Source organism: Trichoderma harzianum (assembly GCF_003025095.1).
Source record: "Trichoderma harzianum CBS 226.95 unplaced genomic scaffold M431scaffold_3, whole genome shotgun sequence".
NCBI lineage: Eukaryota > Fungi > Ascomycota > Sordariomycetes > Hypocreales > Hypocreaceae > Trichoderma > Trichoderma harzianum.
This window is the reverse complement of record NW_020209251.1, coordinates 1721211-1739502: the sequence shown is the minus strand read 5'-3', so window position 1 is coordinate 1739502 and position 18292 is coordinate 1721211. Positions and strand designations below refer to the sequence as shown.

At 51.2% G+C, this 18292-nt stretch overlaps 8 protein-coding genes and 1 non-coding gene across 9 annotated transcripts; 6 read left to right on the top strand and 3 right to left on the bottom strand.

Moving 5' to 3' along the window:
• Positions 1 to 187: 187 nt before the first annotated feature.
• On the top strand, positions 188 to 3145 carry M431DRAFT_79333 (hypothetical protein; the record flags this gene model as incomplete). Its single annotated transcript, XM_024922803.1, has 2 exons — positions 188 to 2557; positions 2696 to 3145. The coding sequence occupies 2 exons, from the start codon at positions 188 to 190 to the stop codon at positions 3143 to 3145; spliced, it is 2820 nt and encodes a 939-aa protein (XP_024777545.1).
• A 212-nt stretch (positions 3146 to 3357) lies between these two features.
• M431DRAFT_492105 (hypothetical protein) lies at positions 3358 to 3662 on the bottom strand (the record flags this gene model as incomplete). The annotated part of the gene is made up of 3 exons (XM_024916977.1): positions 3358 to 3387; positions 3452 to 3466; positions 3531 to 3662. 3 exons carry the CDS (start codon positions 3660 to 3662, stop codon positions 3358 to 3360), a joined length of 177 nt encoding a protein of 58 aa, XP_024777544.1.
• Positions 3663 to 4523: 861 nt separating this feature from the next.
• On the top strand, positions 4524 to 5149 carry M431DRAFT_479418 (hypothetical protein; the record flags this gene model as incomplete). The annotated part of the gene is made up of 2 exons (XM_024915766.1): positions 4524 to 4770; positions 4896 to 5149. The coding sequence occupies 2 exons, from the start codon at positions 4524 to 4526 to the stop codon at positions 5147 to 5149; spliced, it is 501 nt and encodes a 166-aa protein (XP_024777543.1).
• Positions 5150 to 5512: 363 nt separating this feature from the next.
• M431DRAFT_479417 (hypothetical protein) lies at positions 5513 to 8273 on the bottom strand (the record flags this gene model as incomplete). Its single annotated transcript, XM_024915765.1, has 2 exons — positions 5513 to 5614; positions 5676 to 8273. The coding sequence occupies 2 exons, from the start codon at positions 8271 to 8273 to the stop codon at positions 5513 to 5515; spliced, it is 2700 nt and encodes an 899-aa protein (XP_024777542.1).
• A 612-nt stretch (positions 8274 to 8885) lies between these two features.
• M431DRAFT_t50 lies at positions 8886 to 8967 on the bottom strand. Its single transcript has one exon. It is a non-coding gene; the product is annotated as a tRNA-Glu (tRNA).
• Positions 8968 to 10354: 1387 nt separating this feature from the next.
• Positions 10355 to 10927, top strand: M431DRAFT_351679 (hypothetical protein). Its single transcript, XM_024914483.1, has one exon. The coding sequence runs from the start codon at positions 10470 to 10472 to the stop codon at positions 10827 to 10829; it is 360 nt and encodes a 119-aa protein (XP_024777541.1). The 5' UTR covers positions 10355 to 10469; the 3' UTR covers positions 10830 to 10927.
• A 1797-nt stretch (positions 10928 to 12724) lies between these two features.
• On the top strand, positions 12725 to 14511 carry M431DRAFT_492101 (hypothetical protein; the record flags this gene model as incomplete). Its single annotated transcript, XM_024916976.1, has 4 exons — positions 12725 to 12884; positions 13059 to 13218; positions 13287 to 13786; positions 13841 to 14511. The coding sequence occupies 4 exons, from the start codon at positions 12725 to 12727 to the stop codon at positions 14509 to 14511; spliced, it is 1491 nt and encodes a 496-aa protein (XP_024777540.1).
• Positions 14512 to 14705: 194 nt separating this feature from the next.
• On the top strand, positions 14706 to 15452 carry M431DRAFT_351674 (hypothetical protein). The gene has a single exon (XM_024914482.1). The coding sequence runs from the start codon at positions 14900 to 14902 to the stop codon at positions 15281 to 15283; it is 384 nt and encodes a 127-aa protein (XP_024777539.1). The 5' UTR covers positions 14706 to 14899; the 3' UTR covers positions 15284 to 15452.
• On the top strand, positions 15164 to 18285 carry M431DRAFT_351704 (hypothetical protein). Its single transcript, XM_024914484.1, has 2 exons — positions 15164 to 17544; positions 17611 to 18285. Exons 1-2 carry the CDS (start codon positions 15333 to 15335, stop codon positions 18099 to 18101), a joined length of 2703 nt encoding a protein of 900 aa, XP_024777538.1. The 5' UTR covers positions 15164 to 15332; the 3' UTR covers positions 18102 to 18285.
• Positions 18286 to 18292: the final 7 nt, after the last annotated feature.

Here is an 18292-nt window from a genome sequence, read left to right as displayed (position 1 = left end):
GTGATAGGGGGTTGAAGTTGAAGTAAGGCCGTTTGTGTTTATTGTGAGCCTCGGCTTTTGCCAGCTGCAACGCGCGAGGAGAGGAAAAGACGCGTCAGGATCAGTCTCCATCTCTATGCATCGATATTCCAGGTTTACGATCTTTTGAATCAGCTTTTCTACAGATATTGGCTATCCATCATCGACCATGCAGATCAATAACTTCTATGTCTTGTACAAGCAAGACACCAGACTCTTATTGTACTGGCTCGTCAAGACTTCAAACGGCATCATTCAGTCTCAAGATGCCGCCGAGAATGAGACACCACTGGAAAATTTTACAGGTCAGGTCCCCGTCGCGGATCTCGTCTCTATGGCGGAGATTATTGCGAAACACGATGTCGAAATACCATCTATGATATTTAGTTTGTTTCAGTCCGTGATCGAGTTGCGGTCCATCTACCACTCTCAGTTTCAGCAGCTTGCATCCGTACACCCCAACGAAGAGCTTGAAAGAAATAACGTGACGCACAAGTATTTCATCGATACTCTCACCACGGCGTTCAATATCCTGGGCGGTGAAGCGTGGCTATCATCACATGATCAGGAGAAGCAAGCGAAGAGCGACGAGGAAGAAGCTGGCCCCAGCATTTTTACCACTGCCAACAAGTTTTCAGTCTTAAATCTAGAGAGCGATCCAGAGAGTGACGGTGCTAACCATGAAGAGTCTGACAAAGAAAGCAGCAGTGTCGCGTCTCCTCAGCAGAAACGACGAAAACGAGCTGGCAAAGGCAAGCGAAAGAAAGTAAATGGAAAGAAGACACGGAGAAAGTCTTCAAGAGCTACCAACGAACCCCTTGATGAGGTGCCGCTAGAAAGCTACCGCATCATTGAAGACAATGAAATGACGGAGTATGTCATGGCGGTGCTTGCGTTGACGAGAGATTGGATTCAGCTTCGATCATTCCTGCAGGATTTTTGGCAGAGAGTAGCCTACAAGAACCTGAATACTGCAGTAGCAGCTACTACTGCCAAAATCGCTGTGGGAATGGTCAAGCAATCCGAATCTACGATTTTTGTCGACTTTCCGGGTTACGAATCGTTTGAGATGGTCATGCACACCCTCACGCAAGGGGACGTCAAGAAAGCGGAAAAGGAGTTTCGCCTTACCATCGAGCCCCATAAGGGGGAAGACTCGGCCAAAACAACTGAAGTCTCGCTAGATATCAAGGAGCTTTTCCTGATCCATGCATACGAAGATCTCGTCGACTTCATCACGGATTATCAGAAGACACGAAGCGGAAAGCCGACGAAGCGGATGCTTGCTCAGCTTGACAAGTGGCATCCTCATGTCAACTTGAAAGATGTTACCAAGGAGCAGAGAATCAAGTGGAGGCGCAGTTATACAATCAACTGGCTGTACGATCTTGTCAATGTCACTGCGTGTGCTGCTCTGTTCGGTAAGGATGCCAAGGGAGAAGACTATGTATTGGACCAAGTGGACTGGTCCAACGCTGGCCCCTTGAAATCTCATCACCGGATGTTTGGCTTGATCGACTTCGCCGCAGAGGTGACGACGCTTGCGATGCAGAAGCCCGGCACTGCCTTTAGCCACAAGATCCCCTCTCACCTCGTCTTCTACCTTCAGTGCATTATGGATGCCTGGACCATTTCTCGCGGATGGACAATCAGCGGTGTAGAGGGCCATATCATCATCGATCCTGCAAAAGGCTTTCATCCGAGGCGTGATTTGAAGATATTCCTCGGTCAAGGGGACCCGGCAGCATCGGGCCATGGTTTCTTCCTGGACACTGAGAATCTCAAATCGACGTATCAGCGCTTCCAAACGACTGACAAGGCTTTCGAGCACACGATGGACTGCATTGTGGTTCTTGAGAAACTCGGTATTGAATTCAACGCCGCCTTGGGAAGATGTCTACTCTTCCAACAGCTAGGGGCCGTACTGCCCTCTCGGTTCTCGGCGACAAGTTTCAATGGCGTGTGGGATTACTCTCCTTTTCTCTGCGGCGCCGGCCTGGCGGAAGCAATCGAGCTCACTTATCGAAGCATCATGGTTCTGTGGGATAGAATGCGAGAACCGATGCTGGTCCTTCATCTGCACAACATGCTAGTGCAAAAGGGATACCTCACACGACCTATATCTGTGTACAATCGGTTGGACGATGTGTTTTCCGAAAGCTTCTACTATAGAGGAGTGCGCCCCAAGGATAAATTTGTCGAAAATTTTCAAGCCCACGTTCACAAGATGGTGACTCGCAAGGAATTTCTTCAGGATCGGGCAAATCGGCGAGCAACATCCACAATTACCAGCGCCCGCGAGTTTCTAGGCCTGGTTGTTCTTCGCCTTTTCAAGCAGAAGTCGACTTTGCTTCTCTATCAAGAGGCAGATTGGGATCCATCACGCATCCCGGACTGCGATATTGAGCCGTGGTCTGCTCTGGGTATGATTCGGCTCAACCAAACGAGACGCTTTCGCAACTCAGCATCGTGTCCTTGGACGTTGGAGAAAACGGAATTAGTCAAGCGAGCTCATTTCGCGGGTATGGATGAGCTCTTCGTAATGGCTCTTGATCCAATTTTCGAAACCTTGATGAATGACAGGCAGACATTGCTCTCTCGAATGACGCTCCGCTTACCGGATTGCGCTTCTACACAGCTCTCCTGGCTCCGGAACACCTGCAAAGCACCAATCAAGTCACGCAATAATGAAGAAATCCGAGATAGTGAATTCATGGCTGAAATGGTCCTGAGCATGCTTTGGAATGACATCCACGGCGACCTCTGCGGTGGGCTTCGACCCCTCTCGAGCCTCAACTATCTATGGATCACAATACGATTTCTGCAGTATTTCGAAGAGCTCGAGAAGGAGGCTGAAACCAGCGGCAGCGCCATGATTAGGGCGTTGTATAGTACCAAAGAACCCCGTGAGGACCTGGCCGCCTTTCAAGGAGATAAAAGACTGCTTGTTTCGTTGCGTGCTCTCGATGGCAAGGACGACGAACTCCTGAAGACGATGGCAAAGACATTTGAGAAATGTGGAGGAACTCTGGCGAATTTCATGTATTGGCCTGAAGAGGCCATGAAGGCGATTGCGTTCAATGAACCGGTGATAAGGGCTAGAGGCCATGACTGCTGTGTGATGTAGCAAGGGGATGCAGAGGGATTGAATTGACTGGGCTGTGCTATAGAACTGGGACGATTCACTGAGCTTTTTACTACGGAAACAAGTAATTTGGAGAGGAGATGTAACTAGGGAGGACAATCTGGCTTGATGTATGACTTGATGTATCTGAGTACGTATACTGAAGAAAATTTGGTGGTTTTAGAGATGCCAGCTTCGATTGAATTCATTGTATTTCACACAAGGCAGCAAGTCCAGCAGCCATCCTTTTGACCATAAGTATTAGCACTATTACCATGGAATGGAAGGTGAAATTAGGAAGAAGCTCACTATTTCCTTGGAAACCTGTGCACAGTTACGTTAGTAGCTGAGCATTAGATAACATGAGTCTTGTTCACATTACACATACTCTATTTGAAGGACATGGCAGAGGTCCACTGAAGCAAATGTCGTAGCAATCAGGGTCATCCTGGCGCTCCATTAAGGGGGAAGCAGCAGCAGCTCCCACAAGGACGAGGAAGAGAGACGTGAAGAATCTCATATTATCAAGTTGAATACTTCACTTGGATTATCACTGTAAAAATTGAAGAAGATGCGCCTCCAAAGGATTCGGGGGAATGGTGAGGTCTCTTATAGCACAAGTAAATGCGCGGCTTCAGCTGAAAAGGCGTACATGTCATACTCTTCTCAGCCGCTTCGTATCGCCGCATGAGACAGTCATTGAAACATGCAGCTCGCATATAGAAGGCAGCTGGAAGGTAGTATCAATTTCCCCATACTGTACTATGTACTGCATACACGAGATGCCGTTTTTTAGGGGCAGCACTCAGTTTCTGCCCATAATACTCTTGTTCTATGCTATACACAGGACCATCTATCTGGAAAATATTCCGCTCTCTGCATAAAAGAGCAGCTAAAGTACTTCATATCGAGTAGTAAAATGCCTGAAAGAAATCGGGGTACCAGCTTCTTAGCCTCATTGGCAACAAACATTTAGCCGACACTTGTATGCCATAATGCCATTCCATAATACGAAACACAAGCTGAAAGTCATTTATTTGTCAATACACCATTTCATTTAGCCATAGGAATGCAATTGTGACACAGCGGCACGTCGGTGTCTGTACGTACATTCTTGTAGTACTCAAACCCAACTGTGGCGCAGACAACAAAAACGACGCCACAAGTCTCAAGATCTTAACGCCCCGAAACCCCGCCACGCCAACGCCACGCCCGCTCCAAGTTCCACCTAAGCCGCGGCTCCGATTCCGCCGCTTGTTACCCAAAACCTCCAACTCTCTTCAACATCCAAACAATCCCAAAACCACCAAAAGAACGACATTCTCTCTTCCCTCTTCCCTCTTCCACTTTTCTCCATTCTCTCGCGGGTCATCCGCCCACCATGGCCCAATCCACCGCCCACCGCCGCCTCCTCCAAGAATACCGCGCCCTCACAAACAACCCGCCCGAAGGCATCACCGCCGGCCCCGTCTCCGAGGACGACCTGCTGCACTGGGAATGCCTCATCCAGGGCCCCGAAGGAACTCCCTTTGAGGGCGGCGTTTTTCCCGCAGAGCTCAAGTTTCCCAAGGACTATCCGCTGGCGCCGCCGACGATGAAGTTTCTCGCCGACATGTGGCATCCGAACGGTATGGGCACTCGATTTCCCTTTATACCCACATTCAATGCATTTGTATTCCCACAACAGCAATGGGAACGAACAATTTTCAAGAGACATGTTGAGGTAGAAGCTAAATGAAATGTGCAAAACCAGTCTACCCCAGCGGCCTCGTCTGCATCTCCATCCTCCACCCTCCCGGCGACGACCCCAACCACTACGAGCACGCCTCCGAGCGCTGGTCCCCCATCCAGTCCGTCGAAAAGATCCTCATCTCTGTTATGAGCATGCTAGCTGAGCCCAACGATGAGAGCCCCGCCAACGTCGAGGCCGCCAAGATGTGGCGCGAGCGCCGGGATGAGTACGAGAAGACGGTCCGCGACGGTGTTCGGCGCATGTTGGGTTTGTGAGAGCAGGCCGTTTTCAAGGCTTTTATCTCCTATCGAAAAATCGAAAAATACAAAGCGAATAAGATAGAAGCAGAGATGGGTATACACGATGTGGTCTGGATGGGCTTCATCTCAACGGATAGGGTTGCGACTTCTAATGTATTTGTTATATAAACATGTGTATGTATGATTGGGGGCTAGCATGGCGTATGGCGAAGATAATCCAAGGAGAAGAGAAACAATTGGGTAAACACTGAAAATCACTGTGTATCTGTATCCATCATCAACATCGTTGCCGTCGTCATCACCCAGTATAAAACTGCCACTTCGCCGTCTTTACTGCCACTCCCCTCTTTACCAAAGAACGCTCTCAAGTATGCCACTTCATAGACCATTGTCCGCTTTAAACTTGTCCCAGCTCTCGTTCAGGGTGCTAAACACCAATCCAGCAATAAGTCTAACCTCGGTACTCGCATCTTGTGGAAGCTAACAATCCAGTAAGCATGTTTCTCAAGTTCATCGGTTTAAATCTCAAATGATCTCTTACCTTGTCGGGATGAGTCTTTGCAATGGCCTTCATGTACGTAATCTTGACCTTGTTCGCCATTACCAGCTCGTGCAGCCCAACCTTCTTCCATCCACTGCTTTCCCAGAGCACTTGGTCCATACTGGCCAGCAGAGCCCGCAGATTCTCTCTTTTGCCATCTCTCCAGGCGGACACTTTAGCATCGACCTTATCCGCAAGGGCAAATTTCTCATCGTCCTCCTTGGCAGCGGCTTGGTTAGCCTCACGTAGCCTGGTAACCGCTTCCGAGTCCTTCTGCGGTGCACGGCTGGCAGCTGGCTGGGGCCGAGGCTTCACCACAGGTCTCGGCGCAGCTTTGGGCTTAGGAGTGAGGGCGTCCTGGCATCGCTGGCGGCCCTTGACAGCGGTAGGTCCACCAACACCGCCTTCGACACATTGCTTCCATACAGCGCCGGCCTCTGCCCACTTCTCCATCTGCTCCAAGGCCTCTGCTTTCCTGCTCAGTGCTTTGCCGTAGAGCTCTTTCATATCACGGCTCTCGTCCTGTCCAGATTCATTTCTCACAGCCACAGTCTCTCCCTGGCCATTCCCAGGCCCAATAATCTTCAGTGCCTCGTCTGCATCGGTCACTGCTTGTTTAGGTTCTCCAGTTTTCAGGGCCGTCAAAGCACGGTTTGTAAGCAAGACGATCATCAGGGGATGCGTAGAAGGAACAGAGGATAGAGACGATGAGTAAGATGAATGGGCCGCGGCATAATCGCCACGCTTGAAATGCGTGGTTCCCTGTAGTCTATGCGATGTTGACGCCCGTAACGCATCGGGGCTAATGGGAGGAACCTGTCTGGTAGGTCTAGGTGTAACTTTGCGCGGAGGTGCGGGCGCCGGCGCAGGCTGAGGCCGACTTGGAGCTGCCAGTCTCTGGGTTGCCGGAGACGGAGTTCGCTGTGATGGTTTTGGTGCCTGCGAACCAAACAAAAGGTCGGGTTCAGGTTCCGTCTTCTTTGGTGGTTCCGGTGCTGGGCTGGCCTTCTTTCTCCTGCTGGCACTTACGTAGCTGGAGAAGCTGTCATCATCATCTGCTGTTAGCCTGTTGAGCCTTGATCTTGCATCTGGAATCATTGGCGGCGGCGCAGTCTGCTGCTGCCATCGTGGGGCAGGACTATTCCGACTTTGTGTTCCTGAGGACAGGGCGGGTGATGATGTTCGCGAAATCTGGGGGCCTGGGGGACCAGCTCTTGGGTCTACGGCATGGCGGCTGCTGCTGCTGCTCCTGGCTTGCTGCGGCCTACCGCCCGACTCGAGCATAAGGGCCTCGTCTGTGACATCGGCATCAGCTCTTTGAGGCCTCGGCTGACCCCGCGCCTGCTGAGCATCTCGCATCCATTTTGGCTGGGTTGGGTCTGATCCTACGTCTTGCTGGAGTTCTGCAACTGCCTGCTGCACCTTCTTCTGTCCCGTCTTCCACAGGGTGTTGGCAGACTTGAACAGGGTGTTTCCCATGGCAGCAGCTGTCTTTGCAAAATCGGTCTCTCCTCTGGCAGGAGACCGGCTGTCGCTACGCTGATTTTGGCTTCCTGTGGCGGCAGAACTTCTACCCTGGGAACTCCGACCTTGCGATGCCTCCTTGGACTTCCTATGAGCCTCGTCCAGGAGCCAGTTGGCAGCTGCCTGCGCATTGAAACCCGTTCCGCTCTCCACAAGCCCCCTCCTGGCCTGCTCGGGTGTAAATCCATAATCGACAAGTTGCGCAACAGCTTTGTCGAAGGGGTCTTTGTTCACCCTAGGCACCCGCTCAACGTTTCGCTCTATAGGTTCGTCATCGTCGGAGGAGCTCGAGTCATCTTCAATCGGCTTTCCTGGTTCGCTTCGTATGGCTTCTTGTTTGGCCTGTTGCTCCTTTCGAACCTCGTCCACTGGTCGTCCGAGATCTCCCAAGAAATCAAAGTCGTCTGCGCTGGTGGCGGCGCCCCGGCCACCTCCAGTTGAGGCAGCAGGCTTCACCTCGTGCAATCCAAAAGGATCATCATCCTCTGGCTCGAAAGCAGCGCCGCCGCTGCTGGAGGCCGCCGTCGTTGATCCCCATGCTGAGGGGTCGGCCAAGTCAAGCTTGCTTCTGTCTGGCGGAGGTGGGGGGTAATGGCTAGCATTGTCAACCTTGGTGTCTCTGTTGAACGCCGCGAATAGATCGTCATCGTCATTTGCTGCGCTCTTGACGGGTGCAGGCTGTTGTTTGGGTGCCGGGCTGGGCGTGAAGCCTCGAGACCCTAGGGAGTCCCATTGCTGACCATTTCCGAACTGCGCCTCTGCCAGCTTCCGTCTCTCTTCTTCTTTCTTCCGCTTCTCGATTTCAAGCTGCGCCTGTCTCTCAGCCAGTGACAGGTTTTGAGTAGCCTTTGGCAGACCAAAGCTCAGGTTGCTGAAGCTATCTTGCGCAGCTTTTGCAGGAGCCGCCTTGGGCGCTGGGCTGCTTGACTTCTGAGCGGACAAAGGCGTGCTCTGTCCCGTGCCAAAGGGAGACGGCGACGATCGAAACGGGGGATATGAAGGGTTGACAGCCATCGGTTTCGGCTTGTTGGCCGATGCGTCCGCAGACCAATCGAGCCCTGAAAGGTCATCCATGGTGAAAAGGGCGTTGCTGGCTATCGTGAGATGTCAATCATAGCCGGTCCGTTGTCGCGATGAAGGCTGAGGCTATCGCTCCCGCTTGGCCCCATAGAGGGGGATCCTTAGATTGCGCGAACCGCCGACTATAAAAAGCAGGGGTTCCGGTTGGTATCATTGGCAGCTGCGCGAATCTGTCTGCAGCTCCGGGTCACATGACCTCATTGATGACAGCAAATGCTCTCTGTTTCGCATCAAGTGAGTATGCAGTTGCGTTTGAGAATCCCATATTATGACTCTGATTAATGTGCCAAATAACTTTCCCAATGCTTCTCAATACTGAGACAGAAAGTTGATTGGTCACCTGCACTCGATGTGCTGTCTGTACTTTGTAGTGGTCCCACACTGTTGTTTTATAGCAGCTACTCTTGTTACTATCCTCGCCAATAGGTCATATCGCATATGATATGTTGCGATATAGCTGAAAAGAAACAAAAAGGATATAAACAATTAAACATCGATCAATCAAATATTTGCTATCTTGACTTGCGCACACTATCAAAAAAATCGACCAAAATAGAGAGATGTAGGGTAGGCGAGTGAAAGAAAGGCAAAAGATCAAAAATTGAATTCCGGCGCCGGGAGTCGAACCCGGATCGCCGCGGGACTTTCTAATGAAAGCGCGGTATGCTAGCCACTACACCACGTCGGATACGTTGTTTGATGCTACCTCATCTCCTTAATCTACATTATATAGCCTCAATATTTTGTGAAGGTCACCCGACTTTCGACACGGCTGTTTGCCCAAACTCCCCTTTTCATGCGACTGCGCGAGTACCCAGAAGTTCCGTGTGCATATTTCAAAGAATTACTTTCTGTTGACCATTAGATATCAAGCTTCATGACTTACATGTGAGCATATCTACATACAGTATGTAGAACGCCATTACTCGCACGCACAAGTTGTAGTGATCCATAAGGAGCAGTATTCCGAACTGAACACCATAAATGCCCCTGGCGAATAACGTGTCTGGGATTGTGAATCACTTGTCGATCGTTTTCTTCGTTAGGCTAGTAAATCACATTGATCGGAATACGGATATGGATTCCTGGCAAACCAAAACATTGGGCTCTTGTCGATTTCGTCATCGGATCAGAAGCTGTCAAAACTAAACGATTCAGCTGGATGCTAGTGATCTTGGCGGACTACAGACCCCTTAGATCAACATCGTAAAGGTCGCCGGTTCATATTCCGGCTCTCCTGAGAGAGCATGCTCATACTCGTTAACAGCCTCGCTCTTCCCGAAAGAACTCGTGCATTGTATCTCGCCAAATCCAAGGGCAGAACTTTTACAGGCCGCTGAATGATGCCAAGTCTCGGCGATAGCTTCACATCACATGGATGCTCGTACCGGAAGCCCAGCGAGATGAGATGATTCTGGCAATACGGCAAGACGATCAAGGTGCATTCGGACTTGCCTCGCTTACTGTATCACAAGAGAGTAGAAAAGGCATGTGCGATATTCCGAACTCCACGGGGTCGTTGTAGAGGCAGGGCCTTCTAGAACAAACAAAGTCATAGCCCCTCATTCTGAATCCTTGAGGAGAGGGAGGCTCAAACAGACAAGCCAGGAGGCAGCTGCACCGAGCCTAGATGATTTCCCGCAGACGAGCATAGAGGATTACGCCTCAGAGCGAACCTTGTATCTTATTTGCCATTATGGAGCAGCAAACAGACTTGCACAGATTTGGGAGCCAACATCGCTTCTCTCTTCATTTCTGCGTTGGCTTCGTCTTCCCGCCAGGCACAAGAAGCAGGGGCTGCTGCTTTGGGGCAGATTCTGATATCTGATTGGTCGGCGTTGCTGATGAAACCGTTTCAAATGACCGCAGGGTCTCCCTAATGCAATGCAATGCATATTTGTGGTGGCCCCTCCATCTTGGCGCCCCTGAAAATCCATGGCCTTATGCGAGTGCGCCGTCATCCCGTGGCAAGAAAAAGTAGCAAACAAGCGCTACGACGGCCTCGAATAAAGAAAGGCTATCCTGCTGCACGGTGCTCGCTCTTTCGATGGCCCATGTCGTGCGAACAACTCATGAACCACAGCATTTCGTTTGCCGTCGAGTACAGGGCTTGCCTGGCCCTCTGCGGTCCCACGAATCTACGGCTTGACCGACTGCTGTGCTCTCCTGGTTCTGCGATGCAAAATTGAGATGAACGGGAAGCGACATGCTTGGCCCCCCCAGCCTATTTACGCATCGCATGGCCTGAGGCTCCACCGGCATCGTCATAGGCGCCAGAAGCTGTGCAAAGTTCCAAGCTGTTTCGTGGTTGGAATAAGATGTGCAATTAACTACAGGCGCAGGCGGCCGCACCACAGGGGCGCTATAGATGAGGAGCAGCGGCTGGCGTTCGGCTGGCTGAAATCTAGTGTCGTCTGTTTCTCAGCCGCAAGCCTTGTTCCTGATGCAGGGTCCAAACTCACCTCAACGGTCATGTGCATAAGTTGGATTCAGGAGGCAGAACTTGAGTCCATCTTCTTCTCCATCTACAGCCTCCCTAGCGAGCAGTAGGGGGCTAAGCATTGCATTGATGTCGGCTGAAAGCTTTGTTCATGATATCCCAGTCGACGGAGTAATGGTCCCTGAAGTGGTATCATCACGCGGGTCGGACAAAAAAAACCTCCCCAGGGGCACCATGAGTATCCCTGTTCAACTCCATGTCTCTAAATTTCTTAGACTCTTTGGCCAATCAGTCGCAGAGAGAGTCATTACATCATCTCATCCCAAGCAAACCTAGGCAAATACCTCGCGGCAAGCGAAGTTTCAACGCCCCTCTCATCGCAAAGATGCTCCTCATCGAAACCCCTGCTAGTGACCGTGGCCATTCGAATTTGCCGCGTTTGGAAAGTCGGGCTACCCAGAACGAGGCCTGACTGGTCCATTGTTGGGGTACACTGTCGACCCTTGATCCTCCGTAATCTGCTTTTAGTGCTCCCCCCGGTGCATGGCCAACGAGAGATGCCTGATAGCCGGCTATTGTACTTCTCAAAACCTTGGCCGCGATGGTAGTCGTAGTCGTAGTGTAGCGGCAGAGGCAGTCGGTGCACCGTGCCGGTTGCTGTTGGTCTCATCCACCATCTCTCCCATTCTCTTCATCGATCCCTAGGGCCTGTCCTTGACTCTCTTTCCCTACCAAACTCCCCGAACATCGGTATTGGCGCGAGGACCTGGAGTCCCCCATCCCTTGTCGATAGCAAGATCGCCCTTAATAACCCGTATACTACTACTACCACTCTCATCCCTCATTTCGCGCTGCTCCTTTCTCTTTACGCTTTGTCGTGTGTTTTGCTCTGCATTCCCACGTTCTTTACCATTCCTTTCGGCCGACCAACGTACATTCCTTCTTTCAATTGTCTATACACATTCCTTCCATACTCTGGGACTCGATTATTCTGACTTTCTTTGGATATCGCTCTTATCCGATTTTTCTCTGCATTCTTTGAATTGACAACCTTTTGCGCATCGATAAGCTGTGATTTCAACTCGGACAACTTGGCCACCGACTGTATCGATTCCCATCGGACCGTTTCGACTGTGTCGCAAAGCGGAAACTTTGGTACTTGGTACACCGCGACTGACGTGCTGCGAGGAATTCTTTTTGGTGGTTGGACACGTGCTGAATCAAACGACCGAAAGACTCTTCTCTGGAATCCTTAGTTTAGGAGCAGTTTCGCGAGGTTGGGAAAGTAGCAGGAGAGATAAAGTCTTTCACAAGTTTGTGCATCGCCCTCGACCCGTTTTCTCTTTTGGGGAGGTTTGACGACAACGACGATACTTTGGTAAGCCTACTTTGCAGTTTGACAGTTTCATTTGGCATCATGTACAGCCCTTCCGAGAAGACATACCCAGCGGCGCATACAGATCTGGCCTACCTCGACCTGCAGGGAACCCGCAAACGCAACGGATCACAATGAAGCGATTGGCTCTTCGGCGCAGCTGCTACTTGACGAGGGAAATTGGCCGATTACACCAAGTGCCTTTTGCGTCATTCTGTGAAGTTGCAGATGTACGAGGAAAAATCTCCGTTAGTGACGGGCCTTGCGGTTGAGGATACATCTGATCTGCTTCCTGCCAAGTTTATTCGATTGGTGATGCTGTTGCGCCTTCCTCCTGAGCCGCAGCCTTTTGGACCGCCTTCCTTTTTCTTATTGCAGGCTCTCACCGCATTCTGCCATGCCTCTCCTCTCTATCATATCTGATTCCGCTCTCTCATCTCTCACTCTTCACTCCTCTCATTCTCGTCAATTCACTCCTTTCTATTCTTGTCTTTCATTACAATTGACTGCGGCCCGCAAAACCGCTAACACTCTGTTTAGATAGCCTCGTTGCGTCGTCCACTCCTTACCAACTCTTGATATCAGTCTTGCCTGGAGCAACACCTTGAGGTTGGATAATCATCTATCACAATGCTCAAGTCTGTAGTCGCCGTCACCGCGGGGCTGGTCGCCGTTGCCGACGCCTTCTGGCGTATGGAGTGCCAGGGACGTGTTGGTCTCGCACGAATGGACCCGGTCGTTTACCCGGGTGTGGATTCGCCTCACATGCACGCTATTCACGGATCGTCAGGTGAGTACCGGTTTCTTTCAGGGCTATTGGATTCGTTATGCCTCCAAGGTGACCGATTGCTGTGAGATATGTCACTATCTCCTTCGATAAATTGTCCTCGTCTTACACAGTCTCCAACTCCTGGCCCCGATTTAGATTCATCTATAAGATGTTGCCACTGACATGCTCTTCAAGGCTTTTCCGAAACCTCTGGTACCCCCGAACTCCTCAACGGCAACTGTACATCATGCCGTGTGACACAAGATAAATCTGCCTACTGGCACCCAGCCTTGTACTTCCAAGATGCCAAGACCAAGCAATTCGAGCTGGTCCCCCAAGTTGGTGGTATGCTTGCGTAAGTGGCCTCATTGCGTATTCAAAAACTTCCATCTTCCAGACAGCCCAGCTAATAAGAGGTACTAGATACTATCTTCTCTATGGAGACAACATCAAGGCTTTCCCTACCAATTTCCGCATGGTCGCTGGCGACACTAGCCGCCGCACCTACACTGCTGGTGACCCAACTCAGCCAGATCCCGCAAAATCTCTCTGGGCTTCTCTGGGTCAAACTACCCAGGAGATCTTGGCTCAGCGTGCCATTGGCTTCAACTGCCTCAACTATGCCAAGGCTCCTGAGGGCACCCTGTATCGCCACTTCATGCCCGATAAGGCGTACCTCGATGCCAACTGCGCAGATGGTATCCGTTTTGAGATCATGTTCCCATCTTGCTGGAAGGGAGGTGACGCAACTGATAGCGCCAACCACAAGGACCACGTTGCTTTCCCTGACCTTGTCATGACCGGTAACTGCCCCGAAGGCTACCCTGAGCGTCTTCCTAGCATGCTGTTTGAGATTATCTGGAACACCAATGCCTATGCTGGTCGTGATGGCCAATTCGTCATGTCCAACGGAGATGTGACTGGTAAGTTTAACACGCAAACCATTTAAGAAATGGCAATATCTGACATGCTGCTAGGTTATGGACTCCACGGTGACTTCATCATGGGCTGGGAGGAAGACTTCTTGCAGCAGGCCGTTAACACGTGCACAAACCCCTCTGGTCTTATTCAGGATTGCCCCCTTTTCAACATCGTTGACCAGAGTGTAGCTGAACAGTGCACCCTGGAGGACATGCCCGCGAACCTGCGTAGAGAAGCTGGCAACGGTCCTTTCAACCAGCTCCCCGGAGGTGATGTAGTTGGTGGAACTGGCCCTGCCTCTAGCAGCCACGGCGGTCACAGCAAGCCCAGTGCTACTCCTACCAAGGGCGGTGCTGCTCCTACCTTGCCCTACCAGCCTGGTGTGACCGCGCCTGTGAAGGGCTCTCCTCTCCCCGGCCAGGTCTTCAAGGAGGCGGCCACGGATAGTTCATATGGCTTCCAGATTGCTGCTGTTGAGTCTGGCAACCCATCAGCCACAGGTGCTCCAGCTGCCGAGGGTGCTGTCATCAGCACTCAGTACATCACTGTTGGCCATGTTGTCAGCGAAATCCTTTGGAAGCAGGCCTACGTTACCGTTACTGAGGAGCCCCAGCCCTCGACCACTGTGACTGTTACCGCGACTGGTGCTCGTCCTGCCAAGCACCGACGTAGCGCTCACGGTCACGGCCACGGCCACAACCACGTCTACGGCCAGGGACAGCTCTAAATCTGTGAGAAAGATAGACTAGGCTGATGTCCTCCTTTTTCGTCATTTTTGAAAGATTTTCTTGTGAATCTGGACAGGATCCAGATAGTTAGGGGCTTAGTGTGGCATGATTGAATCAACATTTGGCTGCTGGCTTTGTTCATAGGGTAAAAAAAGATGTTTATCCAGTCTTTGGCATCAAAAGATTTAACGAGAGCTGCGCAGGCAGATGCATTACGTGACAATCAATTAAGTGAGATTTAATTTTATTTATTCAATTTATGTGAGGCTTTGATATGTTTTCTTTTTCTTATGCCTTGGTGCTCCTACATTGCGCGCGACTGGCACGGTATAATAGAGAATAAAGAGACAACCCTCCCTTGTAAGATAAGGTAAGGAGAGTATCACAATGGGCCCAACTATGAATAGTGGCAGAGCCGTTTTATTTATCATATTTTTGGCATCACTAGGTGTTTATTTATACACGGAACACTGCATGCTTGACTTGTTGTCAAGTCTCAAATTCCCAGTTTTTACAGTAGAGGGTCAGGCGTATGGTGGTCTGAGTGGAATGGATCGGGCCAGGCAACGCATTCCTGAGATGCAGCAACAATCAAACTTCAAGCAATGGCCCTCTTCATTGCAAACGATGTTATTCTCCCAGAAACAACGACAAAAGGCCAAGGGCCCGAAACGCAATTGCTCCTGTCCTTTTGAATCCTTCTGCTTCTTGGCTCTTACACGCGTGCGCTTCTGGTCAGTATCCCAGTTCGCCTACGACACTGCCGTGTGATGAACTGAGGTGGAAGTCGTCGAATGACACTAACTGAGCAGCAACAAACATGAGCTACGCGACGCGCCTGGTCCGGCGGGATCCCGAACATGTTGACCATCCCATAGGATTGGGATGGCTGCTTGCTATTGCTCTTTGCGGTGGCATCCTGTTTTTCACAACGGTTGGCTTGCTTCTTGTCTGGTGGGTGAAGAAGAGTCGTGGTCCTGGACCGCAGATGGTTTATTCATTCGCGGCTCAAAACTATGGGCTACCACCGTCGTCTTCGCGATTGACCAAGCGACGACTTCTGGGTTCTGAATCTTTCTGCAAGCTATCCAGTCGAATTTCCAGCCGGTTTTCATTCGTTGGACCAAATGATGAACCGCCGCCATTACCGACACATGAGAGCTTTCCGATGCCTGAGAGGCGAAGGACCGTTTCGAGGGGGAGGAAGAGATCGAGGAGTTGGGTGGACGAGGACGATATGCACGGACCCAGGATGGCGAGGAACAAGAGGAACGCGCGAGAGTCGTGGTTTGGGGGAGATGGCCGATTTACCATGGCGCCAACACTTCCCAACGTTGCTGCGGTTCCGGAGGAAGTGGAAATGCAAGCTGAAGTGCCTCTGCATCATCCTCAGCCGAGATGGTTGCCACGCAGCCAGACCGAGCCGAGAATGGTTCCAATGTCAAACTCGTCAATGCATTCTAATGGCGTACCAACAGGAGTTGGGTCGTCTGGGCCACCGAGAATATCTGTTCCTCAGCCAGCACACGTAAGGCCTTCAGTAACGGACTCAGATCTCAAGGGTATCTTGCGATCGACTGAGCGAAGGCTCTCTGAGAAGAAATCACAGTCTCCCATTAAGGGATCCAGATCATCTGGTGTAAATGGATCACCTACAAAGACGATTCACAGCCATAACAGCCAACGCACCACAGCATCTGGAAGATCGAGCGGCAGCCTTCGCGTGTCGGGAAGTCCGCCTAAGAAAGGCTCATCTCAGAAAATAAGCGGCAATAACTCTACCAGCAGTGTTGGCAGTGCTGCGAATAGTCTGATTGCGGCAGCGACACAAGAACTCAAACTTCCAGGGGCTTGTTCAAGCCCCAGCAAGGTCAGAGGCGCTCGAAGAGAGCAGCAGCAGCAGGACCGGCGGATAGAGACAACTGGAAGCTCTGACAGAACTCGAAACACAACTGATCAGTCACAAAGTCTGCAAAGACACAGCCCTCCACGAAACAGTCAACAGAGACAGAACACCCATATAGCGATGATGATGATTCCTCAGATGCAGACCGCTCAAATGCAATTCCCCCATCTGCAATATCCGCAATTGCCTCCCCCGCAAGTACAACATCACTCGATGCCACCACCACAGCAACGCCCCCCGCAAAGAAACCCCGAGCATCGTATGTCCTTTGACAGCGACAAATCGAGTTCGCTTTCCACTCTTTACAGCACAAACGAGCCAGAAGAAGAGAGACCCAGGCAAAGACAGGTGGATGACCCCTTTGTGGAAAAGGGGGGGCCAAGGAGGTGGCCAAGCTGGCAAGCACGGCAGCGCCCTGCAAATGTCGAGTTACAGAGACGAGTAAAGACGCTCAGCTCACCGTTATTGACAAGATTCATAGCGGGCGAGCCTTCGTGCCCGCCGCCATTGAGGCCTCTCTCAGCGATGTCACCGCCCGATATAGGTTACGGGGGCTTGATGTCTCCCCTGCTGCTCGAACCACAATCGACAGAATACGAAACAAATGCCGGTGCCAACGGATCTGATTTTTCACAGATTCCGTATCTTCCTCAGGCTCCCTCAGAAATTAGCTTCGTCTCGATGTCTGTTGATTCTGATGTGACCGAGGTTCCTGCGAACGAGACGGCCAGAGTCGACTGGATTGACAGCAGCGACTCGGCGTCATCTAGCCCCACGACACCAACGGGAAGATCAAAGTTCTCCGAAATGTCATCGTCGTCATCACCCTACGACGAGCGAGAGATTATGTCCCTCTTGATGGCCACGGCACCGTCTCAGCGATCCTTGCCGCTGCCTCCGCCTAGCATCACAGGTCCAGATGGCAGCATCGTCACAATTCTTTCGCCAGCGCCACGAGGAGGTTTGATGAGACAAGCGTCGACCGCAAGCTCTACTTACACTTTGGAGTCTTTCATTGCTGATCACCAAGCTGGTACGCTAACGGCTTCGCCTTCTCATCGATCTATCCACGGCCCTCGACTCAGCAGCACCATCGCTGAACTGCGTCGCATGAATAGCGTATTGAGTACGTACAGTGTGGCGTCCTTGGCTTCAGCAATTGGTGGAGAGGGAGATTCACCTACTCTACCAGCATCGCTCAGCAGCAGCGGCAGCGGCGCGTTGGCGAAATCACGGTCCATCCGCTTCAGCACCGCAAACATCGGCAGCAAACACTATCTCAACGTCGGAAACACAAAGTCCATGGTCACCTCCCGATATAGCACACGGGGAGCACGGCACCGCCGCTCAGAAACTTGCCATTACGGCAAAGATTTCCAAGGGCTGGGACTGCGGTTGTCCTGTATCTTGGACGAAGCGCTTGATTCCGAGCCGCAGATGCAGATGCAGCGGCAGACGCAGAGCCTCAACCTCAGTTATAATAAGCCTAGTGTCGAGATCATTGAAGGCATCTCGCCGAAGATGCTGAAGCAGAAAATCAGCCCCGTGGAGGAGCTTATTGAGGCGGAGCCGCAACTGGATCTGCGTCGAACGAGTATAGAGAGCTTGGGGCTCTATGACAATGATGGGTTTTTGCTCAGCTCGCCCGAAAGAGACGCGAAGAAGAAACGCTTGAGGGCGTGAACGAGTGATGTTGAAGATGTAATATTTGGCTTTTCTTTACCTCTGTTCGGAAGACACGATGGTGAGGGATACTAATGTAATTGTGTGCAACAAATCTTTTTGGTTTCTATGTTGAATAATAAGGGACAAGGAGTTTTTGAGTAGATATATGTATATTAGTTGGTAGCGGCCTATGGCACCTTTAAATCTAA